This window comes from Hemitrygon akajei, chromosome 12, assembly GCF_048418815.1.
Source record: "Hemitrygon akajei chromosome 12, sHemAka1.3, whole genome shotgun sequence".
Classification (NCBI taxonomy): Eukaryota; Metazoa; Chordata; class Chondrichthyes; order Myliobatiformes; family Dasyatidae; genus Hemitrygon; species Hemitrygon akajei.
The window spans coordinates 12,435,171-12,459,096 of NC_133135.1; the positions used below are offsets into that span (position 1 = coordinate 12,435,171).

A 23,926-nucleotide genomic window follows, 5' to 3' on the forward strand; every position below is an offset into this window, starting at 1 on the left:
CCGTTGGCGGGGGCGTCTTAATACGTTCGGCAGACGATGGTGCTCGGAGGAGCTGTGCCGGAGGGGATGGTCGTCGGCTCGGAGGTTCAACGGACTCGGAGTCCGCTGCGGTCAGGTCGCTTTCGGTGTGGGCTGCGTCTGCGAGGCTGAGTCGGGCGGTGTTGTGGAAGTCCATAGCGGGGGTATTCCCTTCTGCCGCCGGCGTGGGATGGCGAGTCTGTCGGGACCCTGGGGACTAGTGGAAACTGTGTGGTGATTTCTTTTGAAATTATAGTCCTTTAACACCTTTGGACTATTTTTACTGTGCCCATGGTCTGTTTTTTATCAATTATGCTGTTGTTTGCACTGTTGTAACTATGTGGTTTTGGGCAGGTCTTGTAGCTTTAGTTTTTGGTCTTGTTTTGTCTGGTGTGATTGGATCTCCTTTCCTGGGAACTTGCTAAGATGATAGTACGATATTAATACACAGCATCCTCTCCGGACTCTGGATTGGGGATTGCCAAACGTTATGTGGATTTTCTGGTGTAGTCTGTTTTGTCATATGCTTTTGAGATATCATTCTGGAGGAATGCTGTCTCAGTTTTAACTGCATTGCATTTGTGGTTTCTAAATGACAATAAACTGAATCCAAATCTGAATCTGAATTACGCTAACTGCAGTGTACCATGTCACCCAGAGACGTTATACAGTTGTTTGCAGAATATTGCCATTGCGAACAGTAGAAATGAAGAGGAATTTCTTTAGCCAGAAGGTGGAATTCTTTGCCAAAAATGGTCGTGGAGGCCGAGAATGGGTTTGAGAGCAAAAATAAATCAACCATGATGGAATGGCAAAGCAGATTTGATGGGATGAATGGCCTAATTCTGCTCCAATGTCTTATAGTCTTAATATTTTTAAGATACTTGGGATACTGTCTGGTAGCCTCAAAACCAATGGCATGAACATCAATTTCGCTAACTTGCAGTTATTTCTCTGCCCTCATCCTTTTTCTCTTTGTTCAGCCCTAATTCTAGATCCCCTCTCACCCCTCCTCCTCACCTGCCCATCATCTCCCTCTGTTCCCTTCCTCCTTCCCTTTCCCCCCATGGTCCACTCTCCTCTCCTATTAAATTTCTTCTTCTTCCGCCCTTAACCATTTCAGCCTATCACCTCCCAGCTTCTCACTTCATTCCCCCTTCACCCACCCACCTCACCCAATCTCCCTTTCACCTTCTAACTTATACTCCTCCCCCCACCTTTTCCTCCTGGCTTCCTTTCTGGCCCCCTTCCTTTCTAGTCCTGATGAAGGTCCTACCCAAAACAATGACTGTTTATTCCCCTTCTTGGCGACCTGCTGAGTTCCCCCAGCACTTTGTGTGTGTTGCTCTGAATTTCCAGCAATTGCAAACTCTCGTGTTGCTGTTTTAAATTGGTGCCATTGGTTTAGTGGAGGATGCGCGTTCGATCACAACAGTTAGAAGTTTGGATGAGTAAATGGATGGGAGGGGTATGGAGGGCTATGGTCCTCGTGCAGGCTGCTGGGAGCAGGCCAATTAACTGTTCAGCACCAACTAGATGGGCCAAAGGGCTAGTTTCAGTGTTGTAGTGTTCTATGACTCTGTGGCAGGTAGGTTGAAAAACCTGTTATATATTCCATGAGTAAATATCTGAATTAAGTTGCAACTTGGATCAAATTTCACTTTTTTTTGCCTCAGAATTAGGTTTAATATCACGTCATGAAATTTTGTTGTTTTGCGGCAGCATGAAAGAGCAGTTTTTTTAAACTATAAATTACACTAAGAAATGTATGAAAATAAAGTAGATTCTGTTTAATTGGGACACATCAGAACAAGTATATTTTGGCCCGATTAAGCAGCTGCCTGAATGAACTGAAGTTTCGTGAAAATAATTACAGACAGACAGACATACTTTATTGATGCCGGGGAAATTGGGTTTCTTTATGGTCGCACCAACCAAGAATAGTGTAGAAATATAGCAATATAAAATCATAAATAATTAAATAATAATAAGTAAATAATGCCAAATGAAAATTAGTCCAGGACCAGCCTATTGGCTCAGGGTGTCTGACACTCTGAGGGAGGAGTTGTAAAGTTTGATGGCCACAGGCAGGAATGACTTCCTATGACGCTCAGTTGCATCTCAGTGTAACGAGTCTCTGGCTGAATGTACTCCTGTGCCTAACCAGCACATTATGGAGTGGATGGGAGAAATTGTCCAAGATGGCATGCAACTTGGACAGCATCCTCTTTTCAGACACCACCGTCAGAGAGTCCAGTTCCACCCCCACAACTTCACTGGCCTTACGAGTGAGTTTGTTGATTCTGTTGGTGTCTGCTACCCTCAGCCTGCTGCCCCAGCACACAACAGCAAACATGATAGCACTGGCCACCACACACTCATAGAACATCCTCAGCATCGTCCGGCAGATGTTAAAGGACCTCAGTCTCCTCAGGAAATAGAGACGGCTCTGACTCTTCTTGTAGACAGCATCAGTGTTCTTTGACCAGCCCAGTTTATTGTCAATTCGTATCCCCAGGTATTTGTAATCCTCCACTATGTCCACACTGACCCCTTGGATGGAAACAAGGGTCACTGATGCCTTAGCCCTCCTCAGGTCCACCACCAGCTCCTTAGTCTTTTTCACATTAAGCTGCAGATGATTCTGCTCACACCATGTGACAAAGTTTCCCACCGTAGCCCTGTACTCAGCCTCATCTCCCTTGCTGATGCATCCAACTATGGCAGAGTCATCAGAAAACTTCTGAAGATAGCAAGGCTCTGTGCAGTAGTTGAAGTCCGAGGTGTAGATGGTGAAGAGAAAGGGAGACAGGACAGTCCCCTGTGGAGCCCCAGTGCTGCTGACCACTCTGTCTGACACACAGTGTTGCAAGCGCACGAACTGTGGTCTGCCAATCAGGTAATCAATAATCCATGACACCAGGAAAGCATCCACCTGCATCACTATCAGCTATAAAAAAGACAACCCACCATTTAATGTTTAAGATGGAGCTGATGATACAGGGCAATGTTTTACAGGCAGCTCACAAAACTATTAGCTATTCTACTAAATATACCTCTTCTAGACTACAACCACTGCAATCCATAGGCTGCAATTTTCCTTCGGCCACTGTGCTTTTGAACCGTCTGAACGATCTGGCATTTTTGCAGTCATCTGAAGGATTCAGTAAACTGGACTTCCAAGAATCCAGGCACACCAATGCTCACTGTTGCTAGGGCAGACTTCAGCCAGATTGAAGTGTTGGGGCCCAGGCCTGTCATGGTCCGGATTGGGTTCCCTTTAAATTTATCTAGTTTGTGTTACGATCCGGACCGTTGACTCCTTGTTTCCCTTTAATTCCCTGTTTTCCCGTGTCCCTCAGGCTTGGTGATTGAAGGCAATTTACTCTCGACCAAACAGGCAGTTTATAAATGTCCGGCTTCAGCCGTTCGGGGCGAGAGCGTTATGGAGCGTTAACGAAGTCACCGAAGCCGGTGCGAGCCAAAGTCATCTAGCCGGAGCCAACTAAGTTTCTTGCCAGAGCAAGCCAAGACTCCTCCCAAAGCAAGTGCCAGCAAGCCACCTTCCCTTGCCAGAGAGGGTCAGGGCAGGGTTAACTCGCCAGGGTGAGTCAAGAGCTCCCGCTGCTTGGAACAAACTTGGGCCCAGTTATAGTACCGTCCATTGTTGTGTGGTCTCATATCCAACTCAGTAGGCAGGCCGTTTGCCACTACTCAAATGGACTGTCGTTTGTGTTCCGTGTATGAGTCCCGGCCCTATGTCCTGTCCCCAAGGAGGGGTCCTGACTCTGTGTAAAGCCCCGGCCCTACATCCTGTTCCTAAGGAGGGGTCCCGGCTCTGTGTCTGGTGTTCCAAGTATCAAGTCCTGGCCCCAGATCCTGAGTCCCAGCCTAGTCCCAGGCCTGAGTCCTCGTCTATTACGCCTATTCCCGCTTGCTCTTTGCTCTCCTTGATTTCTCTCTGTTCTATCCTCCTGGCTCTGGTGTTCCAAGTATCAAGTCCTGGCTCTGTGTCCAAGTCCAGTCCGGGTCCAAGGTCCGGGTTCCGAATCCTGTCTCTGATCTCCGAGCTCCAAGTCCTGGCCCCCAGACCCTAAGTCCCAGCCTAGTCCCAGGCCTGAGTCCTCGTCTATTACGCCTATTCCTGCTTGCTCTTTGCGCTCCTTAATTTCTCTCTGTTCTATCCTTGCATCACAGCTCTCCTTGTCAATAGTAATAAACTCTATTTAGTTAACCTTACAAAACGTGCTTGTGTCCTGCACTTGGGTCCTCCTCCAGCATTCTTGCCCCTCCACATTGTGACAAGGCCGGAGAGTGAAGAACAATATATAGCAAATTTAACCGCTAAACCAGATTAAAAGATTAAGGCGTCGATGACCAGTGAGCTCCTGGACTGGCTTCGCTCGCCTCCACAACTGCGGCCTGCAGCCAGCGGATTGCCCCTTGATTCGCCTTAGGGCTGAACTGGTCTGTGGCTGTGGACTCACTCTGCAGTTCATATTCAGTTTACTTAGTTTACGTTTTTATTGTTTGCCCTATTTTTTCTTTTCAAACGTTGGATACTTTTTGTCAGTCTTTGCTGAGTGGGTTTTTATTCTGGATTCTGTTGTATTTTGTTCTGCAAATGCCTGCAAGAAGGTGAATCTCAGGGTTGTATATAAGACCATAAAATATAGGTGCAGAATTAGGCCATTTGGTTCATTGCGTCTACTCCACCATTTCATCTTGGCTGATCCATTTTTACTCAGCCCCAATCTCCTGCCTTCCCCCCGTATCCCTTCATGCCCTGACCAATCAAGAATCTATCAACCTCTGTCTTAAATATATATAAAGACTTGGCCTCCACAGCTGCCTGTGGCATTGAACTCCACAGATTCACCACTCTCTAGCTAAAGAAATTCATCCTCATTTCCGTTCAAAAAGGACTCCCCTCTATTCTGAAGCTGTGTCCTCTGGTCTTAGAGAGTCCCATCATAGGAAACATCCTCTCTACATCCACTCCTTCAAGGCCTTTCACCATTCAATAGGTTTCAATGAGGCCACCCCTCACTCTTCTGAATTCCTATGAATAAAGGCCCAAAGCCATAAAAGGACCACAGAATTTCCTCTATTAAACCCAGAAAGCAGGGTGTTTCATTCACTGGAAAATAATTTGAGAAGTCCTAAGCTTGTGTAGGGCAGTGCAGGAATAATTATTTTCTTTCAGCTGATTCACTAAGGTCTTACTGTTGCATAAAACCATAAGACAATATGATATAGAGCATAATTAGGCCATTTTGCCCATTGAGTCTGCTCCATAATTTCATCATGACTGATCCATTTTTCCTCTCAGCCCCAATCTCCTGCCTTCTCCCCATATACCTTCATGCGCTGACCAATCAAAATTCTATCAACCTCTGCCTTAAATATACCATAAGACCATAAGACTTGGGAGCAGAACTAAGCTATTTGGCCCATCAAGTCTGCTTTGCCATTACATCATGGCTGACCCAATTTTCCTCGCAGACCCAATCTCCTGCCTTCTCCCTGTATCACTTCATGCCCTGACCAGTAAACAATCATATACCTAATGACTTTGTCTCGACTTCCACACATGGCAACAAATTTCACAGTTTTACCACTCTCTGGTTAAATAAATTCCTCCTCAACTCCATTCCAAAAGGACACCCCTCTATTCTGAAGCTGTATCCTCTGGTCTTAGACTCCCCCACCATGGGAACATCCTCACTATATCCACTCTATCAAGGCCTTTCAACATTTGATAGCTTCAATAAGGTTACTCGTCATTCTTCTGAATTCCAGAGAATACGTTAAACACTCTTCAATCCCGGAATCACTTTCATGAACATCCTTTGAACCTCTCCAATGTCAGCACATCCTTTCTAAGATAAGGGGCCCAAAACTGCTCACAATACTCCAAGTGAGGCTTCACCAGTACTTTATAAAGCCTCAACTTTGCATCCTTGCTTTTATATTTTGGTCCTCTTGAGATGAATACTAACTTCACATTTGCTTTCCTCACCACTGACTCAACCAGCAAATTAACATTTAGGGAACCCTGCATGAGGACTCCCAAGTCCCTCTGCACCTCAGAATTGAGAATTTTCTTTCCATTTAGAAGAGTCTACCCTTTTACTTCTTCTACCAAAGTACATGACCATACACTTTCTGACACTGTATTTCATCTGCCGTTTCTTTGCCTATTCTCCTAATCTGTCTAAGTCTTTCTGTAGCCTCTCTATTTCCTCAAACCTACTTGCCCCTCCACCTATTTTTGTATCATCTGCAAACATTGCAACAAAGCCGTAAATTCTGTCATCCAAGTCAATGACATATAACGTAAAAAGAAGCAATCCCAACACAGACCTGTGGAACACCATTAGTCACTGGCAGCCAACCAGAGATGGCTCTCTTTATTCCCACTCTTTGCCTCCTGCCAATCAACCACTGCTTTAATCATTCTTGTAAAACCATGTGCTCTTAACTTGTTAAGCAGCCTCATGTGTAGCACCTTGTCAAAGGGCTTCTGAAAATCCAAGTGCACAATACCAACAGATTCTCCATTGTCTATCCTACTTTTTATTTCTTCAAAGAATTCCAACAGATTTGTCAGGCAAGATTTTCCCTTAAGGAGACCATGCTGACTACGGCCTATTTTATCATGTGCCTCCAAGTACCCTGAGACCACATCCTGAAAATCAACTCCAACATCTCCCCATCCACTGAGGTCAGACTAACTGGCCTATAATTTCCTTTCTTCTGACTCGCTCCCTTTTTGAAGAGTGGAGTGACATTTTCAAATTTTCCAGTTTTCAAGAACCATTCCAGAATCTAGTGATCCTTGGAAGATCATTAGTTTTATCAACCAATAAAAGAGTTTCCTTCTTAATGCGTTTTCTCAGACCAACAGAGTAGGAGGTAATCTGTCCACGTATATATGCTTTAAAAGTGTCCCAAAGTATTCCGCAAGAAATATCATCCGTGGAATTAGTTGAAAAGAAGAAATCAATCTGTTCCTTCATAAATTTAATAAAATCCAGATCTTGCAGTAAGGTAGAATCAAGTCACCATTGTCTAGCACTAGAAGCTGTATCCATAAATTTAATAGAAAGTTTTAATGGAGCATGGTCAGAGATGGCTATAATATCATAATTACAACCAATTACCGATGGAATAAAACAAGAGTCAATTAAAAAAAATCAATTCTCGAGTAGGATTGATAAACATGTGAGAAAAATGAAAACTCTTTGTCCTTAGAATGCTGAAATCTTCAAATATTAAAAATTCCATTATCAGTCAAAAAAGAGTTAATATAAGTGGCCGACTTATTAGGTAACGTCTGAGTAGATATAGATTTGTCCAACAAAGGATTTAAACAACAATTAAAGTCACCACCCATTATTAACTTATATTCATTTAGATTAGGTAGAGAAGTAAATAAGGACTTAAAAAAATCAGGACAATCCACATTTGGAGCATAAACATTAACCATAGCAACCTTTTTGTTAAAAAGCTATTAATTAACAAAAATCTACCATTCGGATCCGAAAAGATGTCGTGTTGGACAAATGCAATAGGGGAGTCAATAAAAATTGAAACTCCCTTTACTTTAGCATTCGAATTCGAATGGTACTGTTGACCCCTCCAAAACCTAAAAAAGTGATAATTGTCCTCTTTCCTCACATGAGTTTCTTGTACAAAAATAATATGAGCATTAAGTCTTTGGAATACTTTGAAAATCTTTTTCCGTTTAATCGGATGGTTTAAGCCATTAGTATTCCAAGAGACAAAATTAATGGTCTGAGCCATATTTCTAAATCAACCCTTTGGTATATAAAGGGTTAACCAAATTATGAACTCATGCACCCGGAAGAGGAACAAAAATAAGGGGCGGACCCAGAAGTGATGACATCGCGGACATTTTAGTAGTTTAAAATCAGCCCAAATGAAGAAACTAAAAAAAACTGGTGTAAAGAACATAAGATTTAGAAAAAGAAAACCACCCCCCACCCAAGAAGAGAAAGATCTCCCCAGCCAGGAAAAGGCTGGGAAAAAGGAGAAATGAAACTAAATCTACCCCCATATCAGCAGAAGACAACTCCTTATATAAAGGATAAAAAAGATCCACCCAAACTCTAAAGAAATAATAATCACTATACTAAACCCAAACTTCTTAATATAATTGGTAGTAAAAAAAACAAAAAGAATATAATCACTAGTAACTTATAAATCGGGTTAAAACCCAAACAAACCAAAAAAAAATTTAAACTGTGATAAGAAATGCATTATAGGAAGAAGACGAGAGGAAAAAAGGCGAAATTAAAAAAAGCCAAAAATATTTTAAAGAAACCGCCATCTTAGTAAAAAAAAACTCGCCTTCAAAGGATTAATAATAATGACCAAAGATAAAGTACAGTGGTTGAAGTAAGTAAAATAAAAAGATTAGTATGTCGAAAAAAAACTTTAATTAGAGTATAAAATATAGAGTAAACCTACACCAATAGCCAGAAACAAAATCTGGTTTTGGAAACAAAACCCATCTTACAACGATCAAAATCACTCATTTATTAGAGATGAGAATCCGTAGCAGTAGGGAGGTTCTCATTCAAAAAGCTTCTCACTTCAGATGTAGAAAAGAAAACATGCTGAGATGCATTGGGAGGCGATATTCTGAACTTCGCAGGGTATAAGAGTGCAGGTTTTAGATTTTTCTCATAACATTCGGACATCAGAGGTTTAAAAAGAAGCCTTGCCTTCATTACTTCTGGACTAAAATCTTCCACTAATCGAAAATTGAATTCTTGAAATTTGACCATCCCTACACGCCGAGCCACACGAATAAGTTGCTCTTTAACATGCACATAATGAAATCGGACAATTACAATCGGTGGTTTAGCTGAAGCACTTGGTGATCGACGCATAATTCTGTGAGCGCGATCAAGTAATGGAGGACTGTCTGGGAATACAGAAGGGAACGCATCCTTTAAAAGTTGAGCAAAGTACTTCGAGGGGTCCCCTTGTTCAATACCTTCCGGGAGACCAAGTATGCGTAAGTTCTGTCTTCTGGACCGATTCTCAAAGTCGACACTCTTGGCTTTAAGTGTTTCCACCTGTTTAATCGTCGAAAGTAATTTCTGCTCCAGTTTTTCAATTATCAAGTCTCGCTTCCGAGCGTCCTCTTGCAAAGTTGCGATTAGAACTTGGTGCTGGTTAACTACTGAATCCGTCTTATCCATATAATCTTGAAAAGCCTTTATATCTTGTTTGAAAATTTGTCGTTGTTCTTCAAATTTTTCATTTAAAACCTCCAATAATATTTCATAAGTCAATTCAGTGCACTTAGGATTGGTCATTTTCTTCTTCCCGTTCCCGTTAGGATCTTTCCCAGGTTCTCGCCCTTTAGATCTAGGAGCCATTTCTGTATTCATTTCTTCAAAAATTCACAATAAACTCTTAAAGATAAGTCCAAAAAAGTAGCAAGAATCTTTTGGTGCAGGTAAAAGTAAGTTAAATAAGGGTGATCATAGGTTAAAAAAAGTAAAGGTTATGGAGCGAATCTGAAACAATGCTCACTCCATGAGCGTCTCCTGCTGACTCAGAAGATCATTAGTACTGCCTCCCCAATCTCTTCAGCCACCTCTTTCGGAATCCTGAGGTGTACACCATCTGGTCTACATGACTTATCTACCTTCAGATCCTTCAGTTTCCCAAGAACCTTCTCTTTAGTTATGGTAACTTCATACACTTCATGACCCCTGTCACCTGAAACTCCCAACATACTGTTAGTTGTCTTCCACAATGAAGACTGATGCAAAATACATTTTCAGTTTGTCCACCATTTCCTTGTCCCTCTCCAGCATTGTTTTCCCAGCAGTCTGATATCTACTCTCCCCTCTCCTTTACACTATATGTATCTGAAGAAACTTTGGGTATCCTCTTTAATATTATTATCTACCTTATTGTTGTATTCCATCTTTAACTTAATTACATATTTAGTTGCCTTCTGTTGGTTTTAAAATCTTCCCAATCCTCTAACTTCCCTTAATCTTTATTATATTATATGCTCTCTCTTTGGCTTTTATGTTGGCTTTGACTTTATGTGTTAGCCATGGTTGTGTCATCTTTCATCTTTGGAACATATGTATCCCGTTCCTTCCAAATTGCTTCCAGAAATTCCAGCCATTGCTGCTCTGCCATCATCCCTGCCAGTGTTCTTTTCCAATCAATTCTGGCAAACTCCTCTCTCATGCCTCTGTAGTTCCCTTTACTCCACTGTAATACTGAAACATCTGGCTTTAGCTTCCCCTTCTCAAATTTCAGGGTGAATTTGATGATATTATGATCTCTTACCCCTAAGGGTTATTTTACCTTAAACTCTCTAATCAATTCTGATTCAGTGCACAACACCCAATCCAGAATAGCTGAACCTTTAGTGGGCTCAACCACGAGCTGCTCTAAAAAGCCATCTCATCGGCACTCTAGAAATACCCCTCCTGTAATCCAGCATCCACTATCAACAGCCTCCCCTTGTTTGGAGTCTCAAGACACATTATATTTGTTTATAAACCAACTACCTCAACCACATAACTTTCTGAGCAGCAAAAGGCGTTGATACAATAAAGTTCTATTCTTCAGTTTGTTCTATTATTTAGTCTGCGCATATTCAGAATTCAATATGGAGCATTGAAAACTGCAGCACACTACAAGCCCTTCTGCTGACCTTTTAACCTACTCAAAGGTTAATCTAAACCTTCCCTCCCACATAACCCTCCATTTTTCTATCATCCATGTGCCTATCTAAGAGTCTCTTCAGTGTCCTTAATGTTTCTACCTCTATAACCACCCCTGCCAAGGCATTCCACACATCCACTACTCTCTGTAACTCCACTCCAAAGAGAAAAGCCCTAACTTGTTCTACCTTTCCTCAGTTAGACATGCTCTCTAATCCAGGCAGCATCCTGGTAAATCTCCTCTGTGCCCCCTCTGAAACTTCCATATCCTTACTGTAATGAGGCAAACAGAACTGAACACAATAATTTAAATGTGGTCTAACTAGAGTTTTATAGAGCTGGCTCTTGAACTCAATCCCCTGACTAATGAAGGGCAACTCACCATATGACTTCTTAACCACCTGATCAACTTGCACGGCACATATGAGGGTCTATGGATTTGGGCCCTGATATTCCTCTGTCCCTCCACACTGCTAAGAATCCTTCTATCGTCACTGTCCTCAAGTTCAATCTTCCAATGTGTGTCACTTCATACTCGTGGTTTGCTTCACAGAGTAGTCAAAAATAAACCAGAGAACATGTTTAAAGCTGATCTAACTGCAGAACTAGATAGCATAGCACAAAGCCATGTGGATGAGATCCGGATGAAGTTGATTTATGCTGCGTATGATGAACATGTGGGAAAGACTGGTTCAGGGAATCAGCTGGAATTGGTTATAGTCACTGCCAATTTGGTGATTTTCCTTCCATGTCCTTCTGTAATGAGGTAGCCAGAACTGAAAGGACTATTTCCATGCTGTATAGGGTGTATGGGTGTCCTGGGAGGGATATCACCTCCAGCTCACTCACCTTTGGTCCCCACCAGACACTTAACTCTCACCTGTGGCCCCAAGTAGCTGTTTGCATGCAACAGCAGCCACACCCTGGTACTGCGGGCTAAACCAGCTGAGGGCAGCCAGCAGGCCTCATACCCCAGTGAGATAGGGACACGCCCATCCTAGCACGTGAAGTCAGCTCCAACAGAGCAGCCAAATGAGATCTACAGTGAGATCCAGGAAAACCGGTTTGGCCAAGCTCTGTGGAGAGCAGAGGTCATGACAGGAAGAAAGGGTTGTCACAGTAACCAAGCAAGACCCAGATCTGATGACCACTAACACCACTGGACCCAGAGTGCTGAGGCTGAGAGAGTGGATCTGACCCAGTGCAATGGCTTTTCCCACTTTAAAAAATCTGCACAAGTTTCCTGTCATTGTTGGATAATGATAGACATCCATTATAACTCTGACTCTCTTGGACACTATGCAGCCATTGAAAAAAATTGGAGTCAAATATTTAGTGCTTATAAATATTTGGAGACAAACTCTTAATATTTAAAAGATTAGAAATAGAGGATACAATATCTTACCAAGAATGGGCCCCAGCAGACACAGGAGACACACATAATGGTCACCAGCTGTACTAACATTTCCACATGCTGAGACTTTCCTTTCCTGTGGGACTTGCTCTTCACACGTGCTCTCACCAACGTTATGCCACTAATTGTATTGCATATCAAGGAGATGCCAAGGGAGCTCAACCCCAGTAAGGAGAACAGGAGCAGAATCCCACTTTCTTTCCCAAAGGAGATGTCTTTTGTTTTCATAAAGCACCAGGTAAGGGTGCACTGAACTGTATATTCTCCGAAGTTCAAGTTGGGCAGCAGAGCGATGCACAATGCGAACAACCAGGTGAATCCCAGGATAAACTTGGCGCAACGGATGGTCATCTTGGTCGAGTGAAGGAAAGGATGCGTGATCTTGAGACACCGCTCAAGTGCCATGATGCTGCCCAGGAACAAGGCAGAGAGGCCAAAGAAAACCATGCAGGTCCCTAAAATAGAGCAGAGATACCCAGAGGGGTCAAGCTCCTGCCAGTCCCTGTCCAGTGCATACACTCTGACTGTTATGGCCCCTGCGATGAGGTGTCCCAAGCAATCCGTGAAGACTAGTCCGCTGGCAAACAGGAGGAATGAAGCTCTCCATTTTTGCTGAAATCTTTTGTAGGCCTTCACCAGAATCACAAAGGCAATGCTGTTGGATAATATCCCTACACTCATGAAGATAATTGGGAAGCTGACTGATACAGAGTTTTTCATACAAACAGATCTATTGGAGCTGGGATCAGTAGAATTGATGTTGGCCTCAGACATTGTTCGGAAGAGATCCATTCAGGGTGGTTCACCAAAATCCATGTTGCAGCATTCTTCCAGCCCAGGGCTCTGAAAGTGAGACACAGTGTTAGCAAGCCTGGCATTGGAGAAGGGTGAGAATAAGACCTGTTTCAGAGTGTTGGTTGGTACCTTCAGCAACACACCAGCTCTGTAGTCTCAAAGATTAGAAGTTCAAAATTCAAATTAAATTTATTATCAAAATGAACCCATGCACACTACCTCACTATTTTTCTCTTTTCTGCACTACTTTTTTAATTTAATTTATAGTTTTATTATCATGTCTTGCAATTTACTGCTGCCACAAACAACAAATGCTAGTGATATGATCCTGACACCACGAGATGCATTTTCTTGATGGCATTCAAACAGATATAAAGAAACACAACAGAATCAATGAAGAATTGTATACAAACAAAGACAGACAAACAACCAATGTGCAAAAGAAGGCAAATTGTGCAAATACAAAAAGAAAAACAAAATAATAAATAAGTAATATTGAGAACATGAGTTGTAGAACCCTTGAAAGCCCATAGGTTGTGAAATCAATTCAGTGTTGGGGTGAGTGAAGTTATCCACACTGTTTCCGGAGTTCCCTACCACGCATCCCAATCTCCTTGACCCACTCGCATCAGGAAGGAGGTACAGGAGCATCAGGACTAGGACTGCCAGACTGGGTAACAGTTTCTTCCCTCAGGCTGTGAGACTAATGAATACCCTGCCACCACCAAATTCTCTTCACTAAGACAGCGAGCTGTTTACCTGTGCTTCCCAATTCACATGCATTTTGAATTATATTTTATGAACGTATCTGTGCTAATATGTTGTTTGATGTGCTGTGTGTGATATGGGTGCACCATGGTCCAGCAGAACGCTGTTTCATTTGGTTGTATAGATATACGGTCAGATGACAATAAATTTGAACTTGAGCCTGATGGATGAGGAGTAATAACTAATCCTGAACCTAGTGGTGTGGAACCTAAGGCTCCTATATCTCCTTTTCAATGGTAGCAGTGAGAAGGGAGCATGGCCTGGATGGTGGGGGGTTTTGATGATGCTTTCCTGTGACAGTGCGCCTCACAGATGTGCTCAATGGTGGGGTGGACGCTTGCTGTGATGGACCGGGCTGTATCCACTACCTTTTGTCAGCTCAGACAACATCTGTGAAGGGAAATAGACAACCAACATTTCAGGCCAAGACCCTTCATCTGGACTCTGCCCAATATATCACAAGCACTATCTAAATGCAGCACAGCTTAGTATAGCAACTGCTCTGCATGTGACTGCAAGAAACTGCAGAGGGACAATATACAGAGCTCAGGAACCAGCCTACCCTCTACGGACTCTCTCTACACTTCCTGCTGCCTCAGTAAAACAGGCAACATAATCAAAGACCCCACCCACCATGGACATTCTCTCATCTCAACTCTCCAATCAGGCCCAAGATACAAAAGCCTAAAAGCATGTACCACCAGGCTCAAGGGCCGCTTCTACTCCACTGTTATCAAATTCTTGAAGGGACCTTTTGTATGGTAGGATGGACTCTTGACCTCACAATCTTCCCTTGTTATGATCTTGCACTTTATTTTTCTTTTTTCTCTCTCTGCACATCGGGTGTTGGTCTTTTTATTTAAATTGGGTTCATTCAGGTTTTGTAGCTGCCTGTAAGCAGGCGAATCTCAAAGTTGTACAATTTATACATACTTTGATAATAAATGTACTTTGAACCTACACTGCACTTCCTCGGCTGAGTTCCTCCAGCATTTTGTGTGTGTTATTCTGCCCTTCCTCTGTAGCTGTTACACTTCATTCTGCATCGTTACTGTTCTGCGTCAATACACTGTGTAATGATCTGGGCTGCAAGAACTGTTTGCAAGAAAGTCAAGCTTTTCACTGTATCGTGGTACATATGACAATAATAAATCAATACCGACACATCCACCCCACCTTTGGAAGCATCATCAAGAAGGCAACATCTAGTATCTCAAATCCCCACACACCAGGCCATCTTCCTATAGCTACCATCAGGCAGGGAGTCCCACACCACTAGGTTCAAGAACAGCTACTTCTCCTCACCATTTGGTTCTTAAACCAATTGGGACAACCCTAATCACTCAATTTAGCAACACCATAACCATTTTGATAAGGCTGCACTAAAATAGACTTTGTTTCACTTTGATCTAGTTTTGTTCCTTCTTGTGAAAAATTGTGTATCCTTTGTGATTTTTTGTGAACATTGCTTATATGATCTTACGTGTTTCTCGTTGCACTGGTGCATACAGTATATGGACATGTGCAGGTGACAACAAAGTCAACTTTGACTTTGAAAGATTTAGCGACAATAGGCAGAATAAAGAAAACAGAACAGAACAGCACAGGAATCGGCCCTTTGGCCCACAATGTTGTGCCAAAACCAATTAAATTATTAATCAATTGGTCAACTAAATTAGGCTAGCAGAGGAAAAGAGCACATTGCACCTCCCAAGTAGAGACATATCTCCACCTGGTCACACCATCAAAACATCTCTGAAAAGGCTCTAATGTATCTTCCTCTACCACCACCCTGGACAGCCCATTCCAAGCACCCACATTTCCCTCTGTAAGGAAAAAATGAGTGAATGAAAGGGGTAGAGCAAGAGCTGGCAGGTAATAGGTGGATCCAGATGATAGGCAGATGGGAAAGGAGGTACAGAAACTTGAAGGCACACACTCAACAATTCAGAAACAGCTTCTACCCTTCTGCCAATTTCTGAAAGGACATTGAACCTATGAACACTAACTCACTACTTTTTTTATTTCTCTTTTTGCACTACTTATTAAATTTAACTGTTTCATATATATATATTTTCTGTAATTCACAGTTTTTTCTCTATTATTATGTATTTCATTGTACTGCTGCCACAAAGTCAACAAATTTCACAACACACACTGGTGATATTTTACCTGATTCTGCCTAGAGCAGTGATGAAGAGTCATGGACCTAAATCATCAACAGTTTCTCTTCCCACAGGTGCTGCCTGACCTACTCAAGACACGTTACACTCCCGTAACGTTTCAAAATAAAATTGTTTTCAGGTTAACATAAGCTATTAGTCTCACACCACAAGGATTTGGGCTGGACTCTTGGCAATTGGCAATTTATTTTAATGATTATTTATTCATTGGTATATCGTGTTCAGTTCCAGTTGACTCCTTACAGGAAGGGTGTGGAAGCTTTAAAGAGGATGCACAGAAGATTTACCAGGATGCTGCCTGGATTAGAGAGCATGTCTCATGAAGATGGGTTGAGTGAGCTAGGGCTTTTTTCTTTGGAACAAAGGAGGATGAGAAATCTTAAAAAAGAAATAAATAATATTAAATAAGCAATCAATATCAAGACCATGATATGAAGGTTCTTTGAAAGTGAGTCCATAAGTTATTGGAACATTTTAATGGTGGGGCTAGTGAAGTTATCCCCTTGGTTCAAGAGTCATGAACCAAAGGGGATAGATTGCAGCTCTATAACACTCTTGTCAGACCACACAAAGTATTGTGTTCAATTCTGGTTGCCTCATTAGAGGAAGGATATGGAAGCTTTAGAGAGGGTGCAGGGGAAATTTACCAGGAAAACACCTAGATTAGAGACCATGTCTTATGAGGAGAAGTTGAGCAAGCTAGAGCGTTTTCCTCTTTGGAGCAAAGGAGGATGAGAGGCTACATACAATATCAAAAAAGGCATTTTTTGATTGGACAGCCTAAGACTTACTCCAGGGTGGAAATAGCTTTTAAAGGCAGACATAATTTTATGGTGATTAAAGGAAAGTATTGGGGGGGGGGCCGATGTCAAGTGTAGGTCTGTTTGGTTTGTTTTTTTTTTATACACAGAGAGTGGTGGGTGGATGGAACACACTGCCAGGAGTGCTGGCAGAGGAAAAATCAAGTTTATTATTACTGACGTATGTCATGGAATTTGTTGTTTTGCAGCAGCAGTTCAGTTCAAGTCATTCAAATTACTGTAAGTTATGAAAAACTAACAACAGTGCCAGGAGAAATAGTGAGATGCTATTCATGGGTTTATGAACTGTTCAGAAATCCACTTCAAGGAAAACAAGCCCAGCCCATCCAACCCCTCCTCATAACTGAAACTTTACACTTACATGCATTAAAGCATCTAGCCACTAAGAACCGGGATTGGGAAGTTTCCATACTCGGAGGTTTGTAAACCCTCAGAACCCGAAGAGTTCTGGCCAAGCACAGATCCAAGATGGAGGCCGATACATGCCTAGTCCTCATTAGGGGATCGGAGGTAGAGATGGTCAGTAACTTTAAATTCCTCAGCATTAACATAGCAGAGGATCTGTCCTGGGACCAGCAGGCAAGCCCCATTACAAAAAAGCTAGAGCAGTGCGTCTACTAGACGTTTGTGTAGATTCAGCAGGTCACCAAAAACTCTGACACACTTCTGTAGTTGCACACTGGAGAGTATCCTAGCAGGTTGCATCACACCCTGGTATGGAAACATCAATGCCCAGGAATGGAAAGGTCTACAGAAATTGATGGCACAGCACAGTCCATCACAGACAAAGCCCTCTCCACCACTGAGCACATTTACAAGGAGCACTGCCACAAGAAAGCAGCATCCATCATCACGGACCCATCATTCAGGCCATCTTCTCTTCTTCCCACTTCATTGGGCAGCAGGTAGAACAGACTTAAGTCCCACATCACAGGTTCAGGAACAGAGATTACCCCTCAACCATCAGGCTCCAGAACCGACATGGATAACTTTACTCACCACAACACTGAGCTGATTCCACAACCTATGCAACACATTCAGAATGCTGCAGGAACTCAGCAGTCCAGGCAGCATCTATGGTAAAGAGCAAGCAGTTGACGTTTTGGGCCGAGACTCTTCATCAGGACTGGAAAAAAAGATGAGAAGTCGGAGTAAGCAGTGTATCTTCTTACCCTGGACCAAAACATCAACTGTTTGCTCTTTTCCATAGATGCTGTCTGGCCTGCTGAGTTCCCCCAGCATGTGTGTTGCTTGAATTTCCAGCATCTGCAGGTTTTCTCTTTTGTAGTTCCACAGACTATAGACTCACTTTCAAGGACTCTACAACTCATTATTTATTTTCTTCTAAATCTGTTGGTGAAATCCCTCATTGCTAAAACCATCTTTTCTAGAGCCTCCATTAGACTATAAGGCCATAAGACAAAGGAGCAGAATCAGGCCATTCAGCCCATCGAGTCTGACCTTCTATTCCATCATGGCTGATTTATTATCCCCATCAACCTCTTCTCCTGCCTTCTCCCTGTAACCATTGATGCTCTTACTAATCAAGATCCTATCAACCACTGCTTTAAATATACCCAATATACTTGGCCTCGACAGAATTCCACAGATTCTATTGTATTGCTTTATTTTCCTGTAGATACCTACAAGAAAATGAATCCCAAGGTACTATGTGGTAATATTTATGTACTTTGACAAAGAAATGTACTTTGACTTTGGACCTTAAGGTGATCAGGGGATGAGGGGCTCAGCCAGGAATGTGGTTAAGTCAATGTAACAGTTCTGTGTTGAATAGCAGAGCAAGCTTGCGTAGTTACAGAGCAGGCTACATCACTGGCTCCACATCCGCACAAGACCAGAAGACACAGGGGCAGAACTGGGCCATTCAGCCCATGGAGTCTGCTCAGCTGTTTCATCACATCTGATCCATTTCCCTCTCAACTCCATTCTCCTGCCTTCTCCCGATAACCTTTCACACCCTGATTAATCAATAACCTGTCAACCTCTACCTTAAATACATCCAACGACCTGCCTTCCACAGACACCTGTGGCAATGAATTAAATAGCTTCACCAACCTCAGGCTAAAGAAATTCCTCATGTCTGTCTAATTGTACATCTCTCTGTCCTGAGGCTGTGCCCTCAGGTGCTAGAATATCCCACAATCTATTTTTAGACACATATACAGCACATCCCTTAAATGCTTTTCAAATAGAATGGTGGTACTATAGAAGACCTTGGTGAATCCGACGTCTGTACATGTAGTTCTCAGCTCCAATTTTGAACTAATTGTGAGGAGGGTCTCTGTTAGTCAGAATTGACCATAGGCATTGCGTTCCAGCTGTCTAGATACACAAGCCTGGGCAGTACGATATGGAGAGCAAGCTGTTGCCCATGTAGCAAGCTCCCTCTCTCCACGCATCTGATGAACCCAAAGGAATGGCAGAGACCGATACAGTTTGGCACCAGCAGCATCGCAGGAGTTGCCAGTCAGCATTGAACTCAACATAGGACTGCCTTAGGGACTCCAGCTCTGGAATTTTCCCTTGGGGGTTTCCTCCTGGAGCCTTCCCCCATGAGTGGGTATAGCCACAAAGCACTGGAGGTTTGACATCAGAGTTTTCCTTCTCCTAGATGAGCTGCCAACCACGGCTAATGAGCCCCATCTGCCCGAAGTGACTGGTTTTACAGCACCAGTAACCTGTCTTTGCCCCTGCTCCTGTTAGTAGAAATGGTTCTACTGGGCTTAGTAGCTAAGCCACATGTGAAGATCAGGAGCTGGACTTGGCTATTTGAGGCACACACCATTGGGAACATTAATTGGTGGTGGGAGCCTGTCCCCATTACCACCCCTGGCTATGACAACCTTAATCACATTAACTGAATTTAAGTCCCTGATGTTGGGGCTTGGCCAGAGCCCTCTGCCTCGAGGTGCACTGCTCAGCCTGCTGCGTTCCTCCAGCAGTTAGTTTGTTCCTCCGAACTTCAGCATCTACAGACTCTCTTAACGATCCTGGTTACACCAGGAGCAGTTTGGGTCCCTTGGCTAAGAAAACAGGACTGAAGCGGGTGCAGAGGAATGACCCCAGAATTGAAGAGTTAATGTACCAAGAGCATTTGATGGCTCTGTGCCTGTTCTCACTGGAGTTTAGAAGAATGAGGGGGATCTCATTGAAACCCATCAAATATTAAAAAGCCCAGTTAGAACAGAGGCGGAGAGGATATTTCCTATGGTGGGGGAATACCTTATAAATACTTAACCATCTCTGTCTTAAAATTGTCTAATGGTCTGTGCCCCACCACACACAGATGCAGAGAATTCCAGAGATTCATTCCCTTTTGGCCCCACATTCAACTACGGATGTGCTGGCATTGGGGAAGGTCCAGTGGAGGTTTACGAGAATGATCCTGGGATGAAGGTATTAACAGATGAGGAGCATTTGATGGCTCTGAGCCTGTAATCATTGGAGTTGAGAAGAATGAGGGTGGGATCTCATTGAAACCTACAGCCTCGATAGAGCGAATGTGGAGGTGATGTATCCTATAGTGGGGGTGTTTAGGACCAGAGGGCACAGTCTCTGAATAAAAGGATCTCCCTTTAAAACAGAATTGAGGAGTGATTTCTTTAGCTAGAGGGTGGTGAACCTGTGGAATTCATTTCCAGGGATGACTCTGAAGGCCAATTCATTGGGTATACAGTACGTATTTAAAGCGAAGGTTGATAAGTATTTGATTAGTAAGGGTGTCAAAGATTATGGGAAGGAGGCAGGAGAAAGGAGTTGAGAAGGAAAATAAATCAGCCATGATGGAATGGTGGAGCAGACTCAGAATCAGAATCAGGTTTAATATCACTGGCATATGTGGTGAAATTTGTTGTCCTGCTGCAGCAATACATAATAATGAAAACTATAAATTACAATAAGTATATACAGCATAAGAAAAGAAAATTGAATTGAATAAGTAATACAAAAAGGGAAACAAAGAGTGTTTTGGGGTTCATTGCCCGTTCAGAAATCTGAGGGTGGATGGGAAGTGTGTGTGTCTTCAGGCTCCTGTACCTCCTCCGTGATGATAACAATGAGAGGAGGATGAGTAGGTACAGCAGGTGGTGAAAAAGGCAAATGGTATGTTGGCATTCATAGCAAAAGGGTTTGAGTACAGGAGCAGGGAGGTTCTACTGCAGTTGTACAAGGCCTTGGTGAGACTGCACCTAGAGTATTGTGTGCAGTTTTGGTCCCCTAATCTGAGGAAAGACATTCTTGCCATAGAGGGAGTACAGAGAAGGTTCACCAGATTGATTCCTGGGATGGCAGGACTTTCATATGAAGAAAGACTGGATCGACTAGGCTTATACTCACTGGAATTTAGAAGATTGAGGGGGGATCTTATTGAAACGTATAAAATTCTAAAAGGATTGGACAGGCTAGATGCAGGAAGATTGTTTCCGATGTTGGGGAAGTCCAGAATGAGGGGTCACAGTTTAAGGATAAAGGGGAAGCCTTTTTAGGACCAAGATGAGGAAAAACTTCTTCACACAGAGAGTGGTGAATCTGTGGAATTCTCTGCCACAGGAAACAGTTGAGGCCGGTTCATCGGCTATATTTAAGAGGAAGTTAGATATGGCCCTTGTGGCTAAAGGGATCAGGGGGTATGGAGAGAAAGCAGGTACAGGGTTCTGAGTTGGATGATCAGCCATGATCATACTGAATGGCGGTGCAGGCTCGAAGGGCCGAATGGCCTACTCCTGCACCTATTTTCTATGTATCTACGTGTCCTGAATGATGGTGGGCGTGGTCGGTGGGCCGCCTTTTTCAGGTATCAGTTTCTGAAGGTTTCCTCGGTGCTGGGGAGGCTCGAGCCCATGGTGGAACTGGCAGAGTTCACAAATTTCTGCAGTTTTTTTTCCCGATCCTGTGCAGTGGACCCGCCATTCCAGACGGGGATGCAACGAGTTAAAATGCTCGCTACTGTACATCTGAAATTTGCGAGTGTCTTTGGTGACATACCAGAATCAGAATCAGGTTTATTATCACCGGCACGTGTCGTGAAATTTGTTAACTTTGCGGCAGCATTTCAATACAATGCATAATATAGAAGGGGAAAAATAAGTAAATCTATATATAATAGATTTTAATCCCTCAAAAACATAAATAATATAATTTTAATAGTGAGGTAGTGTCCAAAAATTCAATTTAGCAATCGGATGGCAGAGGGGTAGAAGCTGCTCCTGAATCGCTGAGTGTGTGCCTTCAGGCTTCTGTACCTCCTACCTGATGGCAACAGTGAGAAAAGGGCATGCCCTGGGTGCTGGAGGTCCTTAATAATGGACGCTGCCTTTCTGAGACACTGCTCCTTGAAGATGTCCTGGGTACTTTGTAGGCTGGTACCCAAGATGGAGCTGGCTAAATTTACAACCCTCTGCAGCTTCTTTCGGTCCTGTGCAGTAGCAGCACACCCCCTCCATACCAGACAGTGATGCAGTCTGTCAGAATGCTCTCCGCGGTACATCTATAGAAGCTTTCGAGTGCTTTTGCAGACATACCAGATCTCTTCAAACTCCTAATGAAATATAGTCGCTGTCTGGCCTTCTTTACAGCTGCATCGCTATGTTGGGACCAGGTTAGGTCCTCAAGTTTCCTCAAACTCCTAAAGAAATATAGCCGCTGAAGTTCTTTCTTTATACGTAATTGCATATGAGTCAACGGGCCGAACGGCCTAATTCCGCTCCTCTTGTTTTCATGGTCCAGTGAATTTTGAAACATACTGTATCTCCTAACGACTACCCCGCCCACCATAAAATCCTACACCTTTCTGCAGAGGGATAAATACAATGGAATACGGGCAGTCGCTACTTAACACTTTTATATATAAAAATACTTCATATATACGAACACTTATGCTGAATATATAAACTCAGATTGGGGAATCCATAATCCTTTCCAATACCGCAAAAACAAAGATTTCCCCAAAATACATACGTTGAGTTCTTCGGAGCAGATGCTAAATGTGAAAAATATCAAGGTAATTTGCTACAACAAACTACAGGAGCAGGAGAAATGCGGAAACACCCAGTTTAAGATCTGGTTTCGGTAATTTACGTATTTAGAATTTAGCATTTAGCGCAAGTGTTGTCGCCCCGTCCACTTTGCATGGAACCTCCATCATCTCGGTCAAGGCTGCCGAGACCCGGGTTTGCAATGAAAAATTCTACCCCCTAAAATTGCCCCATCTCTCTTCGGGTTATTAATCTTCTCCCCAGATTGCACCTGCGACCATCGATCACTAACGGTGGTGCGTAAATTCGAGGGGAGATCTCGCCACGGAGAAAGCAGGATAGAGAAAGGCAAACAGCCGCATCTCTTTGAACTTCGGGAAGTTCCAGGGTCTGTATTAAATCTGGAATCTATATACCGCTTTCCAGGTTCGATTATGTAAAAATGAAGTTTCAAACGTGTTGTAGAGCCTCCTAAAGGGGTGTTTCCGCAATCTTGTTTTAATCAGAATTCTCGCAGTTTAAGTGTCGATATAAGCTGAATTCGGCTTTCAGAAACGTCCATACCGTAAAAGATTAAATGCTTACTTGTATGCTCCGTGCGGTCCAAAACCCCGACGCCGCTCGTCGCAGAGCCCGCTCCCAGTGAACTGGCCTCTCAGCCCGAGTTAAACTTGAGTCGGGTGCGCTTCCTTATCAGGATTGGACCGTGCTCCCCTCGCCGCCCAGTGACGCGGCGGAGTTGAGCACCACTCGTCCTGGAGGCAAGACTTCTCCAAGAATGCAAGCTGCAGAAAGTTAGAAACTCAGACAACTCCATCAGGGGCAATAGCCTCCCCAGAATCGAGGACATCTTCAAAAGGCGATGCCTCAAGAAGTCCGTATCCATTTTAAGGATCCCCATCACCCATGGCATGCTCTCTTCACTGAGGTACGGAGCCTGAAGAGACAGACTCAGCGATTCACGAGTAGCTTTTTTCCCATCCACTGTTAGATTCTGAACGGACAATGAACCACCTCACTACTTATTTTAATTTTGCACGACTTATTTATTTTTATATATACAGTACTTATTGTAGTTTATGTTTTATCATATTTTGCAACGTACTGCTGCTGCAAGACAGCACATTTTAGAATCAGAATCAGAAGCCATCTTGGTGAGGCTTTGGTCCTTGAAGGTGTCCTGGATAGTTGGAGGATAGTACCC

General features: G+C 43.1%; 1 protein-coding gene across 2 annotated transcripts in view; it reads right to left on the bottom strand.

Moving 5' to 3' along the window:
- The window catches only part of LOC140736710 (prostaglandin F2-alpha receptor-like), a 47,293-nt gene extending 23,684 nt beyond the window's left edge, over positions 1 to 23,609 (bottom strand). The window contains exons 1-3 of one of the 2 annotated variants that reach the window (XM_073062564.1): positions 23,308 to 23,609; positions 17,729 to 17,855; positions 12,154 to 13,005 (exon numbers count right to left, since the gene is read on the bottom strand). In XM_073062564.1, coding sequence (XP_072918665.1) covers positions 12,154 to 12,954 — 801 coding nt within the window. In that variant the 5' untranslated portion in view covers positions 12,955 to 13,005; positions 17,729 to 17,855; positions 23,308 to 23,609. The remainder of the gene's footprint in view (positions 1 to 12,153; positions 13,006 to 17,728; positions 17,856 to 23,307) is intronic. The other variant, XM_073062563.1, reaches the window with a different exon arrangement.
- Positions 23,610 to 23,926: the final 317 nt, after the last annotated feature.